This window comes from Strigops habroptila, chromosome 8, assembly GCF_004027225.2.
Source record: "Strigops habroptila isolate Jane chromosome 8, bStrHab1.2.pri, whole genome shotgun sequence".
In the NCBI taxonomy this organism is placed as follows: Eukaryota; Metazoa; Chordata; class Aves; order Psittaciformes; family Psittacidae; genus Strigops; species Strigops habroptila.
The window spans coordinates 14,809,302-14,823,348 of record NC_044284.2 but is presented as its reverse complement, the minus strand read 5'-3'; the positions used below and the strand labels follow the sequence as shown (position 1 = coordinate 14,823,348).

The 14,047-nt window shown below is 36.5% G+C and overlaps 1 protein-coding gene across 3 annotated transcripts in view; it reads left to right on the top strand.

Moving 5' to 3' along the window:
• Nucleotides 1-11,822, top strand: part of NEK7 (NIMA related kinase 7) — a 73,048-nt gene extending 61,226 nt beyond the window's left edge. For all 3 annotated transcript variants that reach the window (XM_030493738.1, XM_030493740.1, XM_030493739.1), the window contains one exon: nucleotides 4,848-11,822. In XM_030493738.1, the coding sequence (XP_030349598.1) occupies nucleotides 4,848-4,958 (111 nt within the window). In that variant the 3' untranslated portion in view covers nucleotides 4,959-11,822. The remainder of the gene's footprint in view (nucleotides 1-4,847) is intronic.
• Nucleotides 11,823-14,047: the final 2,225 nt, after the last annotated feature.

Sequence of the window (14,047 nt, the reverse complement as noted above, 5' to 3'; positions counted from 1 at the left end):
AATTTTCAGACTGTCTGAATTTGCATTTCACATGGTAGCTGATTAGGAGATGCAGAGTGCAGCAGCAAAGCCTCAGCAGGCGGTTTCCATGGTGACCTTCAGCAGGATTTTAATGATGATACCACTAGTGGTTCGTTGAAGTTGTCCTGCCTGCAGGGCTACTTCACTGCAGCTAAGTGTGAAGTTGGGTATGCGGATTCCCAGCCAAGGGGCAAATATCAAAGTCTGGCCCAGACAGAAGGTCTTAGAGTTTGGATGGGGGAAGAGATTCCATCTTCTACTTGTATCCATATAGTTTCTAGTGTTGAAAATGGATTCAAAGCACAACATGTTACATTTTTCTTTATTTCAAAGCAGACACATACTTCTGCACCTTGGATAAACAGCTATTTACAAAATATGTGTAACTTATTTTAAAACATGAGAGGATCAGAGTTACAATAGCTATGAAGATAGATGTGAAAATAGTTACTTGAAAGAAGTAATCAACTATGGAGTCTATAATGGGAACATTTTTATGTTTTGAAATTAAGACTTGTGTCTTCACTGAGGTACATGGAAAAATACATATGTTTATTAGTTATTGCACTAAAACAGACTTTTTACTTGTATGCAAAAATAGTGTGCTGGCATGAACTGTAAAAAAAAAAAGGGCAAACAAAGTGTTATCTGTCATATTAGGATACTGTCCTAATGTTTCACCTGTACTGGCCATTTAGATATCAGACCTTTAACCAGGTTGGAAGCACACGCAGTGAGCAGTAAAGATCAGAGATCACTGAACAGCAAAACTCACTTTGTGTTTTATAACAAAGAATTTTCTGAAAGAAAAATTTTACTGAGTGTTGATCTCTGCATCCTCTGATTACAGAGGTGTAAATACTTTCATCACAAAATACAAGACAAGTGCTTTTTAAGAGAGAAACTTTTTTGTATGTAAATTTAATGAGTTTTAAGATGTGACTCTTTCTGAATTTTTGAACTCTCTATAAGACTAGCCTTTTAGTAATGTGTTACATCTGTGCCGTCAGAGACAGTGACAGAAAGATGCACCTTAAGATTGATGGACAGATATTTTTTTAAGAACCTTTAATTTAGAATTCCTAATTTCACAAACTATTGCTTCAACATTAGTGTCATAGGCCAAGATTTTCAAATGTTTAACAACTTTGGACACTCAATTTTTGAATATTGGTTAAGAACATCAGGTATTTAGGTGAGTACTCAGCATTTACTGAAAGCTGTTCTGCTTTAGGTAATTCAAAGCTGGGGCTCCCAGCTCCTTATGTTGCTTTCATGATAGGTGGAGTTTTTAAATCTTCCTTTGATTGAGGTACACTTCTAAAGTCCATAGCCAACCTCCCACACAGATGTGAAAGCTGAACGAGCCAGCAGGTCCACAGTGGCAGTGTTAGTTGCCAGCAGAAGATCTTGAGAATGACACTGAGAACAGGCTTCAAGAAGGTCTCCTATTAGAGTAAGAATAGGGCTTTTTTCTCATCCAAAATTTCCTATATTAAAGTTTCTTTTTCAGCTGGCTAACAATGTAAAGTACTTGCCTGTCCTATTTCTGTCTTCCTCCCTCCTCCTCCTGACTCAAGTGATAATTATTTACTTCATAGCTGAAAAACCTGCTAGAGTTAAAGAAAGTGTGTCCCACCGCTCCGATGTCAGGCTAAGCTCCAGGCTAAAGGCAGTCATTGTGCTAAGTGCACTGAGGAGGTTAAGAACAATAAGCAGCTGAAGAAGTTTGAAGCTTGGGGATGCAACCGGAGGTCCCTCCAGCTCAGCCATAAGTCTGCTCTGCCTGTTGGCCAGTCTGTGCCAGATAATAAAAATTACTCTAACTCTAATGATAGTCTGACTTCAGAATCCCAGTGCCTCTTCCCATGGTACTGTAGAGCTCTTCTGCTACATTCGAAATGTTACTAATACTAGAGGGCTTGACAAATGGATTTCAGGTTTATTGAAATGGATATTCCTGTAGGAGTTAAAGAAACAGTACTATAACCAAGAATTAGCATCCATCATAGTCCCAGTTCAGTCCTGAAAGACTGTCTTCCTGTGTAACTGTTTTCAAACTGTATAGCAAAATTAATTCACCTTCTCCCAAAGGTTTGCTGTTCAATAACAAGGCTCAAAAGAGCTCAGGATTTTGATTACTTGGAATCTACACTATCATTGTGCAGTGTCCCAGGCATAGTCAGCACAGCATTCCTGCCTTACAACTGAGATTCTGGACTGGGGAGAGGGAAGGAGATTTTGCAGTAATAGCAGTGGCCGACACTTAAATGTTAAGACTCATAGGCAAAAGAGGTCTATGACATTCTGCTTTATTTTATTACAGTCATAGTGAAGGATTGTTGCTAATTGTGCTCACCACTTGCACTATGTTGGAAAGAGAATTTCTCAGTAAACTGCTTCAGTGACTGTCCCTTAATATAAACATATTCTTGTATATCCTTTCTTATATCCTAACAACAGTAGCTAAATATGCATTTTGGTTAGAACAAGAAATAAGAATCTGCAGAAAGCCACAGTCAATAAGCCATGTGGGTGAATGATTTTTGCAAGTGTACTTACAGGGATTAATAGGACCTAAAGCCTTTACACGTACTTTGAGCATATTCTGCAGATAAATACACTGGTATTCTCTTTTTAAAAACTGTTCACTTATTTTAAGTCTAATTTCAGGCTTGAGGTTTTTGCACGTTCTTTCGGACTTTCCTGTTTTCCATGCAGGCTATTTGAGGTGTTGCAATAGCAAGCTGCTCATCTCTGTTAGTACATTGTGCCTGTGCTTACACTGTGTCCCCACCTTCTTCTTCTATAGTAGATAGTTTTGCTTTGCATATTTGTATACATGTAGGAAATAATTATTTCTTAAAGTAGTTCATGATTTCCAGTATTCTAGTCTCCAAATGTTTAGGAGTTAGTACAGGCTAATAGTTTTTCCTGTCAGTGGTATTGTATTTTATTTATTTGCTGCCAGCAGCAATATGATGGCTTTTATAACTCCATTAGTCAAAATATACATAGCATATTTAGATTCAAATCATTACAGATTATTTTGATTTAATGTTTTCTTTTAAATCCAGCAATCTGACTGCTTCTTCAGAATTAATGATCTCATTTTTAAATATTAAGCTCTTCTTGCTAAAGAAGGTGGATGTCTAGTAACATCGTTTTTGTATTGTTAAATATGAGAAACCTGTACATTGTATACAGTTCACAATGTTTCTGCAAGGGCTAATGGAGAAAGTTATAAATAGTGGTACGCCACTGTTTCTTCTGAACTTTCTTTGCATTTTAAATTAATCTCTGAAAAGTGAAAGGAGTATAATTATAATTGAAAATCCTTCTTGGTCTTTTTATAAAAAGCAGGAAGGAAACTCTCTGATGGCAGCTTTGAATATGCAGTATATGTTACTTTTGAATAATGGTAATGATGAGGTTGCTCTGTGTTAGTTGCAATAATCATGGATTTTTTGCAATAATCATATTTAATAATATTGGGAGGGAGACTGGGCTAAATTTGACATTTTGCCACAGAAGGGGTGGCTGGCAAGGTGTTTTATTGTTTGTTTGTTCACCTCTGCCCTCCCCAATGCTTAAGGAGATAGAGGAGGATTTGTCAAAGCTACTGGAAAGCATAAAGGAAGAGCTTCAGAGTTGTTTAAGTTGCTTTTGCAAAGGATGGTAAAAATTCTAATAAGTCATCATGAAGCAGGTGTATTCCATGTTGAAAAGTGCTTAGGAGATGCGCACTATTTAAAGTAGATGCCCCCATCAGAAGGGTTCTCCGGACAATATATTAAGTTCTAATTTCATAAGTTCTTAGGCATATCAAGGAAGGAAGAAAACCTTGCAATTGTTCTGCCAGTTTGTGAAGGCAATAAGAAGTATCCAGGTGGTGTGGAAGCTCTTTGGGATTGCTTCTGCTGAATATGTGCACTATAGAAGGCCAAATAAATCATGGTGCTTGTGGAAACATGGGGTTTTCTAGTCATAGTGATTTGTTTATTCCCAGATAGAGTCTTCTGTTAACATGTTTGTTAATTATTGTGCTTCTTTCCATAAAGAAAGGAAAATTAAAAAATCACTGGTCTAATCCTAAGAATATATACAGGGACGTATACCAAAGTTATTCATTCAGTATCATGTCTCCAGCAGTGGGCAAGTGGAGTGACAGGGCCAGCATAATCTGGTAGTTCCCCAAAATACTTTCCTGGCTTCCAGTTTTTAGTTCAGAGATTTCCTCAAGGCGGAGTCTTTATATTAAATAGCTGGGTTTAACTTGTTCAGTTGCTTTTGAGCGTGTGTGTATTCTAGCAGCAAGAAATTCTGCAGATTAACTGTGTGTTATAAGGAGAATTGTTCCCTTTTGTTTGTTGCAACCTGTTACGCAGCAATGCCACTTATTGCTGGCTAACTCTTGTATCAGGAATGAAGGAATAAGCAGTCCTAATTTACCTTCTCTCTGTGCTAGCTTCAGCCTTCTGGGGTTTGCAGGCATAGCCTCCAAAAGCAGAGGGATTTTCATTTAAAAGATTGTGTAATGGAACTAAATGCATGTCTAAAATTGTATGCTAAAATGATTAGAACTTAAATTTGCTCATCAGTTTTTCTGTGCAACAGTACAAAATGTAAAAATTGTGGGAGAATGCTGCATTCATGCTTGCATAAAACTGTGCAGTGCATGTTGAGAGAGGGAGGGTTGAGTGTGTCTTTATGCAGAATTGCTGTTTGACTAATTTTTGCTAGTCTTATTAATTTGAATTTGATAATGCACAAATAGTACTTGTAAGAAGGCCAACGATCCTGTCATGTTATTTTTCCTTTCCTAGCTGCGACAATTAGTTAATATGTGCATCAACCCGGATCCAGAGAAGCGACCAGACATAACCTATGTCTATGATGTAGCGAAACGTATGCATGCACACACTGCGAGCAGCTAAACAGACAGCAGATCATGAAGAGCAGAAATAACCAAGTACTTTAAATAAATCATCCCACCTCTTTGTTTGTGTTACACAAATGTAATTATTTGAAGCTTACTATTGTGCTTTGAATTGTAAACCAATTTATATACAAGCTTTGTTGTTTTCTGTTGATTTTCTATTTTTTTTATTTTTATTAACTTGCAGTTATACAACAGGTTTAAATATATAAAGAGTAACTCTAAAAGATATCAGAACCACTGTTTTCCATGTTAAGTGGGTTCAGATAATTTTCTTTAATAACAAAATTGTTGTTCAGTTGGGCCTCAGTTCTAAAACACAGTTGCACTTTTGCACATGATACAGATATAGGCTTATTATCCAGAAAGCAAAATGTCTGAATCTCTCACCTTTTTAGTAATTTATGGAAGGTATGAATCAGCACAGTTAACTTTATTTTAATCTTTGTTCTAAGAGGAAACATTGATTATTATAGAAGGTTATTGTATTTATATTAAATTGTAGTTCGCAGTTCTCAGAGTAAGAGTAGACAGGTGATAGGGTTAGTTCTCTGCTTGCCAAATGTGATGGGAAAATAGTTTCAGGAAAAATTGTCATGCTGGACATTTTTTGTAACACCCCTTTTTGATTTGTTCTCTCATAATGCACATAAAACATTTGTTGGAGGTTTTCTGGGAAAATTTAAGGTGTTGATTCTGCAATCTGATCGTTTTCAATAGGCTTGTGCAGCACTGCCCTGGGGCAATAGAAGTGTGCATAGTTAAGTCTTAAAATCATGCAGATGCTTCTTGTAGCAAAATAGGATCTTCTGAGGCTAGCGTTTATGAGAAGGTCTGATTAAAAGACATGATCTTTTACAACTTCCCAACTGTTTATATGTATGTCACTGTTTGTAGATTTTTGTGTTTAAAATAATATGAATGACCTTACAGTATATTTAATTTTTTTTTTCTTACATACAGAAATATTTTGGAAAAAATATCATAGTGTAGTAGTATAACAAAATATATTCTTCATGAATATCTGGTTTTGTATACTGTAACCTGAGAATTAGTTTTATATTTAGCAGAAGTAAAATTTAACTTTTATGTTGAAGAGAAAGTTGCCACTTCTTTATTTGGGAAATAAATATCTATGCAAAATGTTTTATAAATACTTTATTAGTTGAAAAGGAAATTAAAAATATTTTTGTTAGACCTTAGTACCTTTTTGGATATGCTTAAATAATATTTTTATTGTTAAGGTAAGGAAGGTGCCTTGTTTTTAATTGTGGTAGAATGGGAGGACGGACTGAAATTCTTGAGTTTCAAGACTGAGCTTTTTATACAGAACTCTTAAAACATAATTATTATCAGTGATATTGCTAAGAAGCTGCTACAGTCAGTTAAGTATTTTTCTTATGTGGGAAAAAGAAGTTTAGTTTCAAATAAAAGCAGCATTATATACATACATGTGTAGGTTATATATGGTGTCAGTCCCTGCATGCTCAGTTTTGTTTTGTTTTTTCATTCTTTGTCCGGCTTTAATTTTTGATTTGATATAATGCTCAAAAAATAAAAATCCAGCTGCAGGGTTTGTGAATGAAATGTTCAAGCTAGGTCAGGTTTTTTTCTGGTTTTGTATTTTTTAAAACTACAAATACTATGGAAACCGTGTTTGGCAAAATACAGGAGTTTTTAAATAGTATGTGCCAGATCATCAGCTTATCTTAATACTTTAAAAAAAAATTATTTCTGTTTCCAGATTTTGTTAGAACAAATCTTTAGGGTTTTTTTCTAGCTTCTGTGTATACTTAATCTTGTAGAACTTCAGTGGAACAATTTGTAGGGAGGAAGTATTTGAGAAACCTTGATTTGTGTCTAGCAGCCTCTAGATTTGTTTTCATCTATTATCTGATTATTGAATTTTAAAAAATTATGGTTATATTCTCTAACAATAGTTTCATATGTCATAGAATGAAATGGTTTGTATTGGAAAGGGTAGGACAATACCTGCTTGACTGACAGGATTAGCTCTTAATAACGCACAAGTACTCAAACGATTTTTATTTCTTTTTCTGAAATAATACAGCAACATTGAAAAATCATTGGAAAAAACCCCAAACCCAACACAGTCAGGCTATTTTGCATTAATATTGTGCATCAAGTATTGAACTTCCCCTAAAGAAAACAATAATAGATTTTATTATTATTACTGCTCCTGTCTTGAAGGATACATTGAGTAAAGAAATAATGAGTCAAGATTTAACGAATGTGCATACTTAAGCATTTAAATGTTGTTGTTGGTTTTTAGTATTTATGATTAAATCTTGTGCTGAGAAAAAGAAGAAGTTGTTCCTATTTTCAAATCTGTAAAGGGAATGGTACAGATGGCTCTGGTACCAAACTTTATAATTAAGAAACCTGTACGAGTTAGTAGAAATGCTTGTATAACTGGGGATTGTAGAATCTATCCCTGAAGTAAAGCACCTGGTAACATATAAGTCTGTTATAACACTCCCATGTGTGTGATACACTTATAAAATATTTTCTTGTATAAAACACGATTCTCTTTTTCATATGTTGTTGATGACATTTACACTATTTATTTTAAGCTATGGCATTACATCTTTATTTTCTTCAAAGAGAATGTGTTAAATTTCTAACCAAAATGTCTGACTAGCTCCTCCTTTTATTTCAGTAATGCTACAGTATTAACTTGCTTCGTGAGTGAACTTTGTGCTTTCAATGACATTGCATAAAATCTTCGTCTTGTCTTGAAAGAGCTCCCCTGCTTGTGGCAGTAGTCTAATAGAAATAAAACATACAGGTATTAAATATAATGTAAAAATATAATATTTCTATGATATTTTCAAACTTTTTTTTGTTAGATATATATATGTTAAAGTATATACTACCTATCTTGTGAACAGCTTACTGCTTCCAGTAGTTGATTATAGGTGGGTTTCCTTGGCTGTAACAAAAGACAGTATATTAAAAAAAATCTTGTTCATATTATTTGCAAAAAATCTATCTGAAGTACTACATCAGATATGTTACATCAGTCACAGTTAGCCCAAAAGAGTGTTGTTATCTTAAATTTAAAAACAAATCTAAAATTATTTTCAAAACATACAAAAATATCTTAGATAATTTATAAACCATGAGAATAACAAAGAGCTCCCATTATGGCCCCAGTCCTGTGAGCTCTTGTTTATAGGTAGGCTGTTTTTTATGTAACTTCGGTAATTTTGAGTGAACCTTGTATACGCACATGAATAAACAGTAATCAGTAGGGTGTACAGAAATGATGTGCTCAGCTCACTTTTTATACTTGCTGTATGTCAGTGGTTTGGTAGCAGGGAATAATGGGATTTTCTTCCCCTCTTCTGTTGCACTCTAATGATCCAGCTACCAATTCTACGAGCAGGCAATAGAAGTATGTCATCTTTTTGTAATGAACAGAAACTTTAAAACATGCCAATATACTGGAAGATGATCTATAGTAGTAGAAGCATCTAAGAAAGCCACAAAGTGAAATTCTTGACAGAGACTTGGAAAGAAGGACTTCTTACACCAGTGGTTCTCAGATACCTCTGAATGGGACCTAAAATCACTGTGATGTTTGTTTTCAACAATCTGTCCATTTAATCTCTGTCTTTGCCGCTATAAAGCAAGGTGAGAATCTTAATGACTGAATTTGAATGCTCGTGGCGAATGCTGCGTCAGGTATTTGAGCTGCTAGGAGCAGGAGCTTGATGTGAAGGAGAGTCAATGAAGACCTTCATTGTGGGGAGTTAATTGTATCTGGAAGTAAAGGTGCTGGATAGCAGAGTTCAAATCACTGCTTTTCTATAATTTTTAATATTCTTTAACAGTCAGAAGTGTTTCCAAGCCTGCCATATCCCCATATCACCGAGCCAGTGGCAGTGCTGGTCTTCTGAATTTCTGATCTCTGGTTTGGTCTGGGTGAAGAACTAAACATTTCTGGCTAGGAATCCCAAGGAGGGAAATACAGGTGCTGGGCATGCCCAGTGAGGTGTTACTTATGTTTCCAAACTCAAATGTAAATTTTTAAGGTTCTTTTTTCAAACTCTACTCCCTTCCCTGAACCTTTTTTATTTTCAGTTGATGCTTTTAAAAAATTGTTTCCCTTTCATAGTCAGTTCTGAAGTTCTGCGATGCCTGCCTGCTGCTTCTGGTTCATCTGTCCTGTTGTCTGCTCTATCCTCTTCCTGATTTGAAGTCCTCTGTGTCTAGTTTTCCTAACGACCATTAGTTTGCTACTTGCTTTGTGACTTTGCTAAACACAACCCATTTGTGTTTTCTCAAATTTCATCCCTCGCCATGGGCAATACCTGTTTTCCCCCAAGCCTCAATAACTACTTAACTCCATTGTTCTTCATTCTGTTTTTCCAGTCTGATGCCTTTGATTTCTAGTTTTAGACAGATTTTTCTCACTGCTTCAATCATTCCCATGACCTTGTCTTTACTAAATACTGTTCACTTTATTATCTCTCATTTCTAAATTCCCTTTCTCTGATCACTACCTGCTCTCTTTCAGCTTATCTGTCTTTCTCTCTCCTCTACCCTGTCACTCACTCCTTTTGGGATCTCCCATCTATTAACCTTTCTGACTCCTTCACTCTTCTCAGCTGCCTCCTTCCTTCATTGGGCTCACTTCCTTTGACTCACTGGTCTTTATTTTCATCTCTATCTGCTTCTCTATACATGGTTTCTTTGGTTATGTCTCACATTGCCCTGTCTCCGTGCGTCTCCCCAGACATTTTTTCTTGTTACTTCTTAATTTCCATTCCTGCCTTTCCGAATATCTCTGAAGGGTATGTCAGCAGAACACAGCTTTGGACTAAGCTTTGCCTTACCTGTTCTAATTCTCTTTCCAAATGGACTTTTTTAAGCATTTTTTATCCCACTTATTTTCTCTTATTGAGCTTGCTTGCAGATTTGCTGTTCATTTTAGTTCTCCATTCTTGATACAAAATGTTTCTTCAAACCTGATCTTTTGCATGCTAGATCCTTTTCAAAATTATTTTTCATTCTCCGAATCTGTTTCTGAATTGGGCTTCTTGGCCTCTTGTATATACAAGTTTGCCTCTTTTATTTCTATATCTTTTATGCCTCTCATTCCTTTAATTGAACAATTTCTTCCTCTTGAAAGCTTCCACTTATTTTCCTTCACTAGTAACCAAGTTCTCTTTTCCTCTATCTTGAAGGGAATGGCACCTGTCATGCTAACTGGTTCTTTTTTTTAATGCTTTGCCCTTTAGTCTCTGTTTGTCATCCACTAATTTCATGTAACTGAGCATCCTTATTCCAGTTTGTTTCCAAGTTTTTGGCTTTACACTTGAATTTGAATGCCCCAAAAATCTAGTGCTTCCTTCTGCAGTTTGGTTCTCTCGTAGTTCTGTCTCTGCACAGTTCCTTGAGTATCCAGCCACAGTCTCAGACCTTTTAAGATTCAGAGATTTAATTCTTCTTCCTAACTTTCTCTAAGTTTTCTAACATCTCTGACAATTTTACTTGCCTGTTTTCCAAGGCCACAACCTTTCTATCTCTGACACTTCTCCCATGCCTGCATATCAAATGTCTCAAAGTTAGTTGTATCAGATTATAGCCCTCTTCACTGTGTTCTTTCTTATCTTTTATCTTCACTGTTTTAATCTATGTCGTGACATCTTTTCTCCCTTCAAAGTATCAAAATTGACAGGACTAAGCTGTCATTGGGCTTTAGCTGTTTCATGTGCTGAAAAAGGAACTCCGCCAAATTGCTGCTGCTTTTGTGGTTTTGGGAGACTTGAGTCTCTTACCAAATTTGGTAGAGCTGGATCAGATTCTGTTCCTCCAAGAACTTCAAAAGTCCTTGCATTTGGGCCTTGATTAGTTTTCTACAGCTTCAGATATAAAGTTTTTGCTCTTCATTTCTTTGTATTTACTGTATGCATCTTTGCCTTGTCTTGTTTCTGCGCATAGAGCTCTCACTTGTTTTGTTGTTATAGCAGCTTGATTTGAGTGCTTTTACATTGCTTGAAATAAGAGTGTGCTTAAGAGCCTTCACTGGCTGGATCCAGAGTGTTAGACACAATGCTCCTTTTTGTTACTGTCCCACCGTTGCACTGGCTTCTCTTATTTGCGGCCCTCTGTATCTTGCCTAACTGAATATATGCTGTGTTACACTGCAGGGTGGTGTAGATACAGTTGAGCCAGCAGCAAACAAGGCAATACTGCAAGTCCTTATAAACAGTGCAATGTTTATTTGTCTTGTAGAATAAGTTCTAAGTCTAGGATGGTGCTCTGTGCTGTGCTGCTTCTCTGTCCACGCTACCCTAACTTAAAGCCAAATCAGATCTGCCTGTGTGGTGCACTGCATAGTTTTCTGTGTAGGTGTACTAATTGACTTCACAGTTTTAGGAGGCTTTCAGATTTGGAAGACTGTATGCTCGCAGAGATGAACTGTTGATAAATTGTCTGACCTTTGACTGCTCATAATTATCTTCATACATATGTTGAGATTGGGAAGCAAAATTCTCCATAAACCTAGGAAGTTTGAGGTTTGGGGACTGTAGGATGTACAGCTGAATGTCAAATTGTTTGGTGTGTGTGGGTATACATGCATTTAATCACTGTTTATTTGCACCAGAATAATTCTTTTCTTTTAGAGGATCAGTTGCTTGTTGGCACAAAACAAAGACTTTTTTTTAGTACTTTTCGGGTTTTGTGTTTGGTTTTCGTTGCCGGTTTGTACCATGTCATACCATTAGTTAATTTGTTCTTCAACTGCCTTAATGATGGGTGGAGGCTTTACACCTTTTTGTCTGATTGAAATCTTCTGTTCGTATGGAAATAAAAATAAATGAAGAAATTAGGTGCATTGAGTCCTTCCTGGTAGTTCGCTTGCCTTGCATTTAAATACTAGCAATAGAAAAAGGTCTCAAACCAAACAGAAATGGTCCCCAAGGTAGAGGTGTTTCGGGGTTCGCTGCTTCCTCTCCACCTCCTAGCTCCTTATTCTCTGGCTTCCCTGGAGAACTTGCCGGGGACATAGCACTGCCGGTGTATTGAGGGCTGATAGATGTTTAGAAACTAAAATGTTGATGCTACCTTGCTTATGTTTTTGTAGTGTCCTTTCTCAGTATGAATAGGAAATCTCCCATATAAAAATGACTAGGAAGATCTTTGGTATTGTTATACAGTTGTTTATTGCTCTTTATACATTTGGCATTAAAGATGTGTTTGCTGTTACAAAGAGAATTTTAAATCATGTAAAGGCTCTTAGTTTGCCTTTTAATGTGGTGTTGGTACTCTTCTGTATATTTGCTGGTTGTTTCTTTGATTTCAGTCGTGCTGTTCTGATGATCATTAAAGATGAGTATTGCATTTTCTGTTCAGATTTTGTTAGGATAGGGAAGAAGGGAAGCATTCACTGATTTGTTTGAATTTGGCTGCCTATGGTGCATGAATCAAATTGTAGAATCATTCAGATTGGAAAGGACCTTGAGAGAGGTCTGTAGTCCAGCCTTCTTCTAGAACAGAGTCAATGCTGAATTCAGATGAGGCCTCAGGGCTTCAGCCAGCTGGATCTTGAAAACTTCTAGGGATAGAGATTATGCAGCTTCTCTTGGCAGCCTCCTCCAATGCTTAGCTAGCTTCGCTGTAAACCTTGCTTTCCTTATGTTCAGTCATAAACTCCTCAGTTACAAATTATGCCATTGTTTTTTTTCCCCCTGCCACTCCTCAAATATTCTTTGTATTGCAAAAAAGGTAAGTGAAATGCTGAAACAAACAGAGAACTTGAGATGTTTTATTTTCTGAAACTGTTGTTGCAAATGAATAAATGTTTGCGTAGTACTTCGGCATCCTGTATGACATGTGCACTATATTCATTTACTACTTGAGTGTAAAATAAAATTTTCGGCAGTAAAACTTGATTTAAAACTTCTGTGATGTTTATGGCCTGGATGTTCTCAGTGTTACCTTTTAAATCTACTAGATGTTTGCTGGCAGGGCACAGTTCTGCTTGCTTGGTGAAGCAGGGAAGTTTGGATCTTGAACAAAACTTTGCGTTTCAGTCTTCTGGAGCCTGCCTTGAGGGAAGGTAGCTTACCACCAGGTATCAGATAGGAAGGAAGCTAACAGGCATCAGAATAACTGGTGGTTATGAGAACTCTACTTTTACTCTCATGTACTCATGGAAACTTGCCTAGAGATATTTATCAAAACTGAGTTTAGGAGGAAAATGATGTGGGGGGAAATGGGAGACTGTTTTCAGAGTAGTTGTTGGTTTCATTAGATTTTCCCATGTGTTAAATGGAAACTCAAAATTTGAAACTTCTGACCACAATTTTCTTGGAAGCAAATAAAGAATATGACAAATAGCTTCAGTTCCAAATTTGTCAGAAATTCCGTCTTATAAGACAATTTCATTAAACCAAGAAGAATTTATTGATCTTTTTAACAGTTATTGATCTGGTGCTGGTGTATGATTTTTGTACTGTAGCTTTTACAAGGCATGAGTTGCCCTAGATCTGCTCGTGGGGCGTCACAGCTGTCTGGCAGCTGGGGTCCTTTGCCTCATTCCACATTAGTGCAGCACAGGCAGCAGAGGGGATGCGGTGACTGAGTGTGCCTCTTGTAGCATTTGCTTCCAAGCAGGTACTGACACAAAGTGGAGCTACACATGCTGCTCTGTTCTTCTGCTTCCCAGCATCAGCTGTGTTGGTCAGACCCTCTAATGCTGGGAAGCAGGAAAGTTAGAGGCACTGTGTAAACACACATCTCTGATGTATGTCAAGTTCACCAGGGTAGAATTTCTTCTGATTTTCAGTCATTTGTAATGACTTAATATAATTCAAAAGTTAAAAATAAAAAACAAACAAAAAAACCCAAAAGGAGTAGCAAATGATTCAGAGCTTTTACTTTTGTGGAAGAAGATCTTAAAAGGTAATTTAGTTTTGCAGGTTTCAATATGCGTTCTTAGCAATAATTATTTTTGTTGCTTATTCTAAAACAAATTATTATTCTGGAATATGGTTTTTCCATACTGTGATCTGTTAGGACTAAAATTATTTCTGCTATGCTTTTCCTCACTGA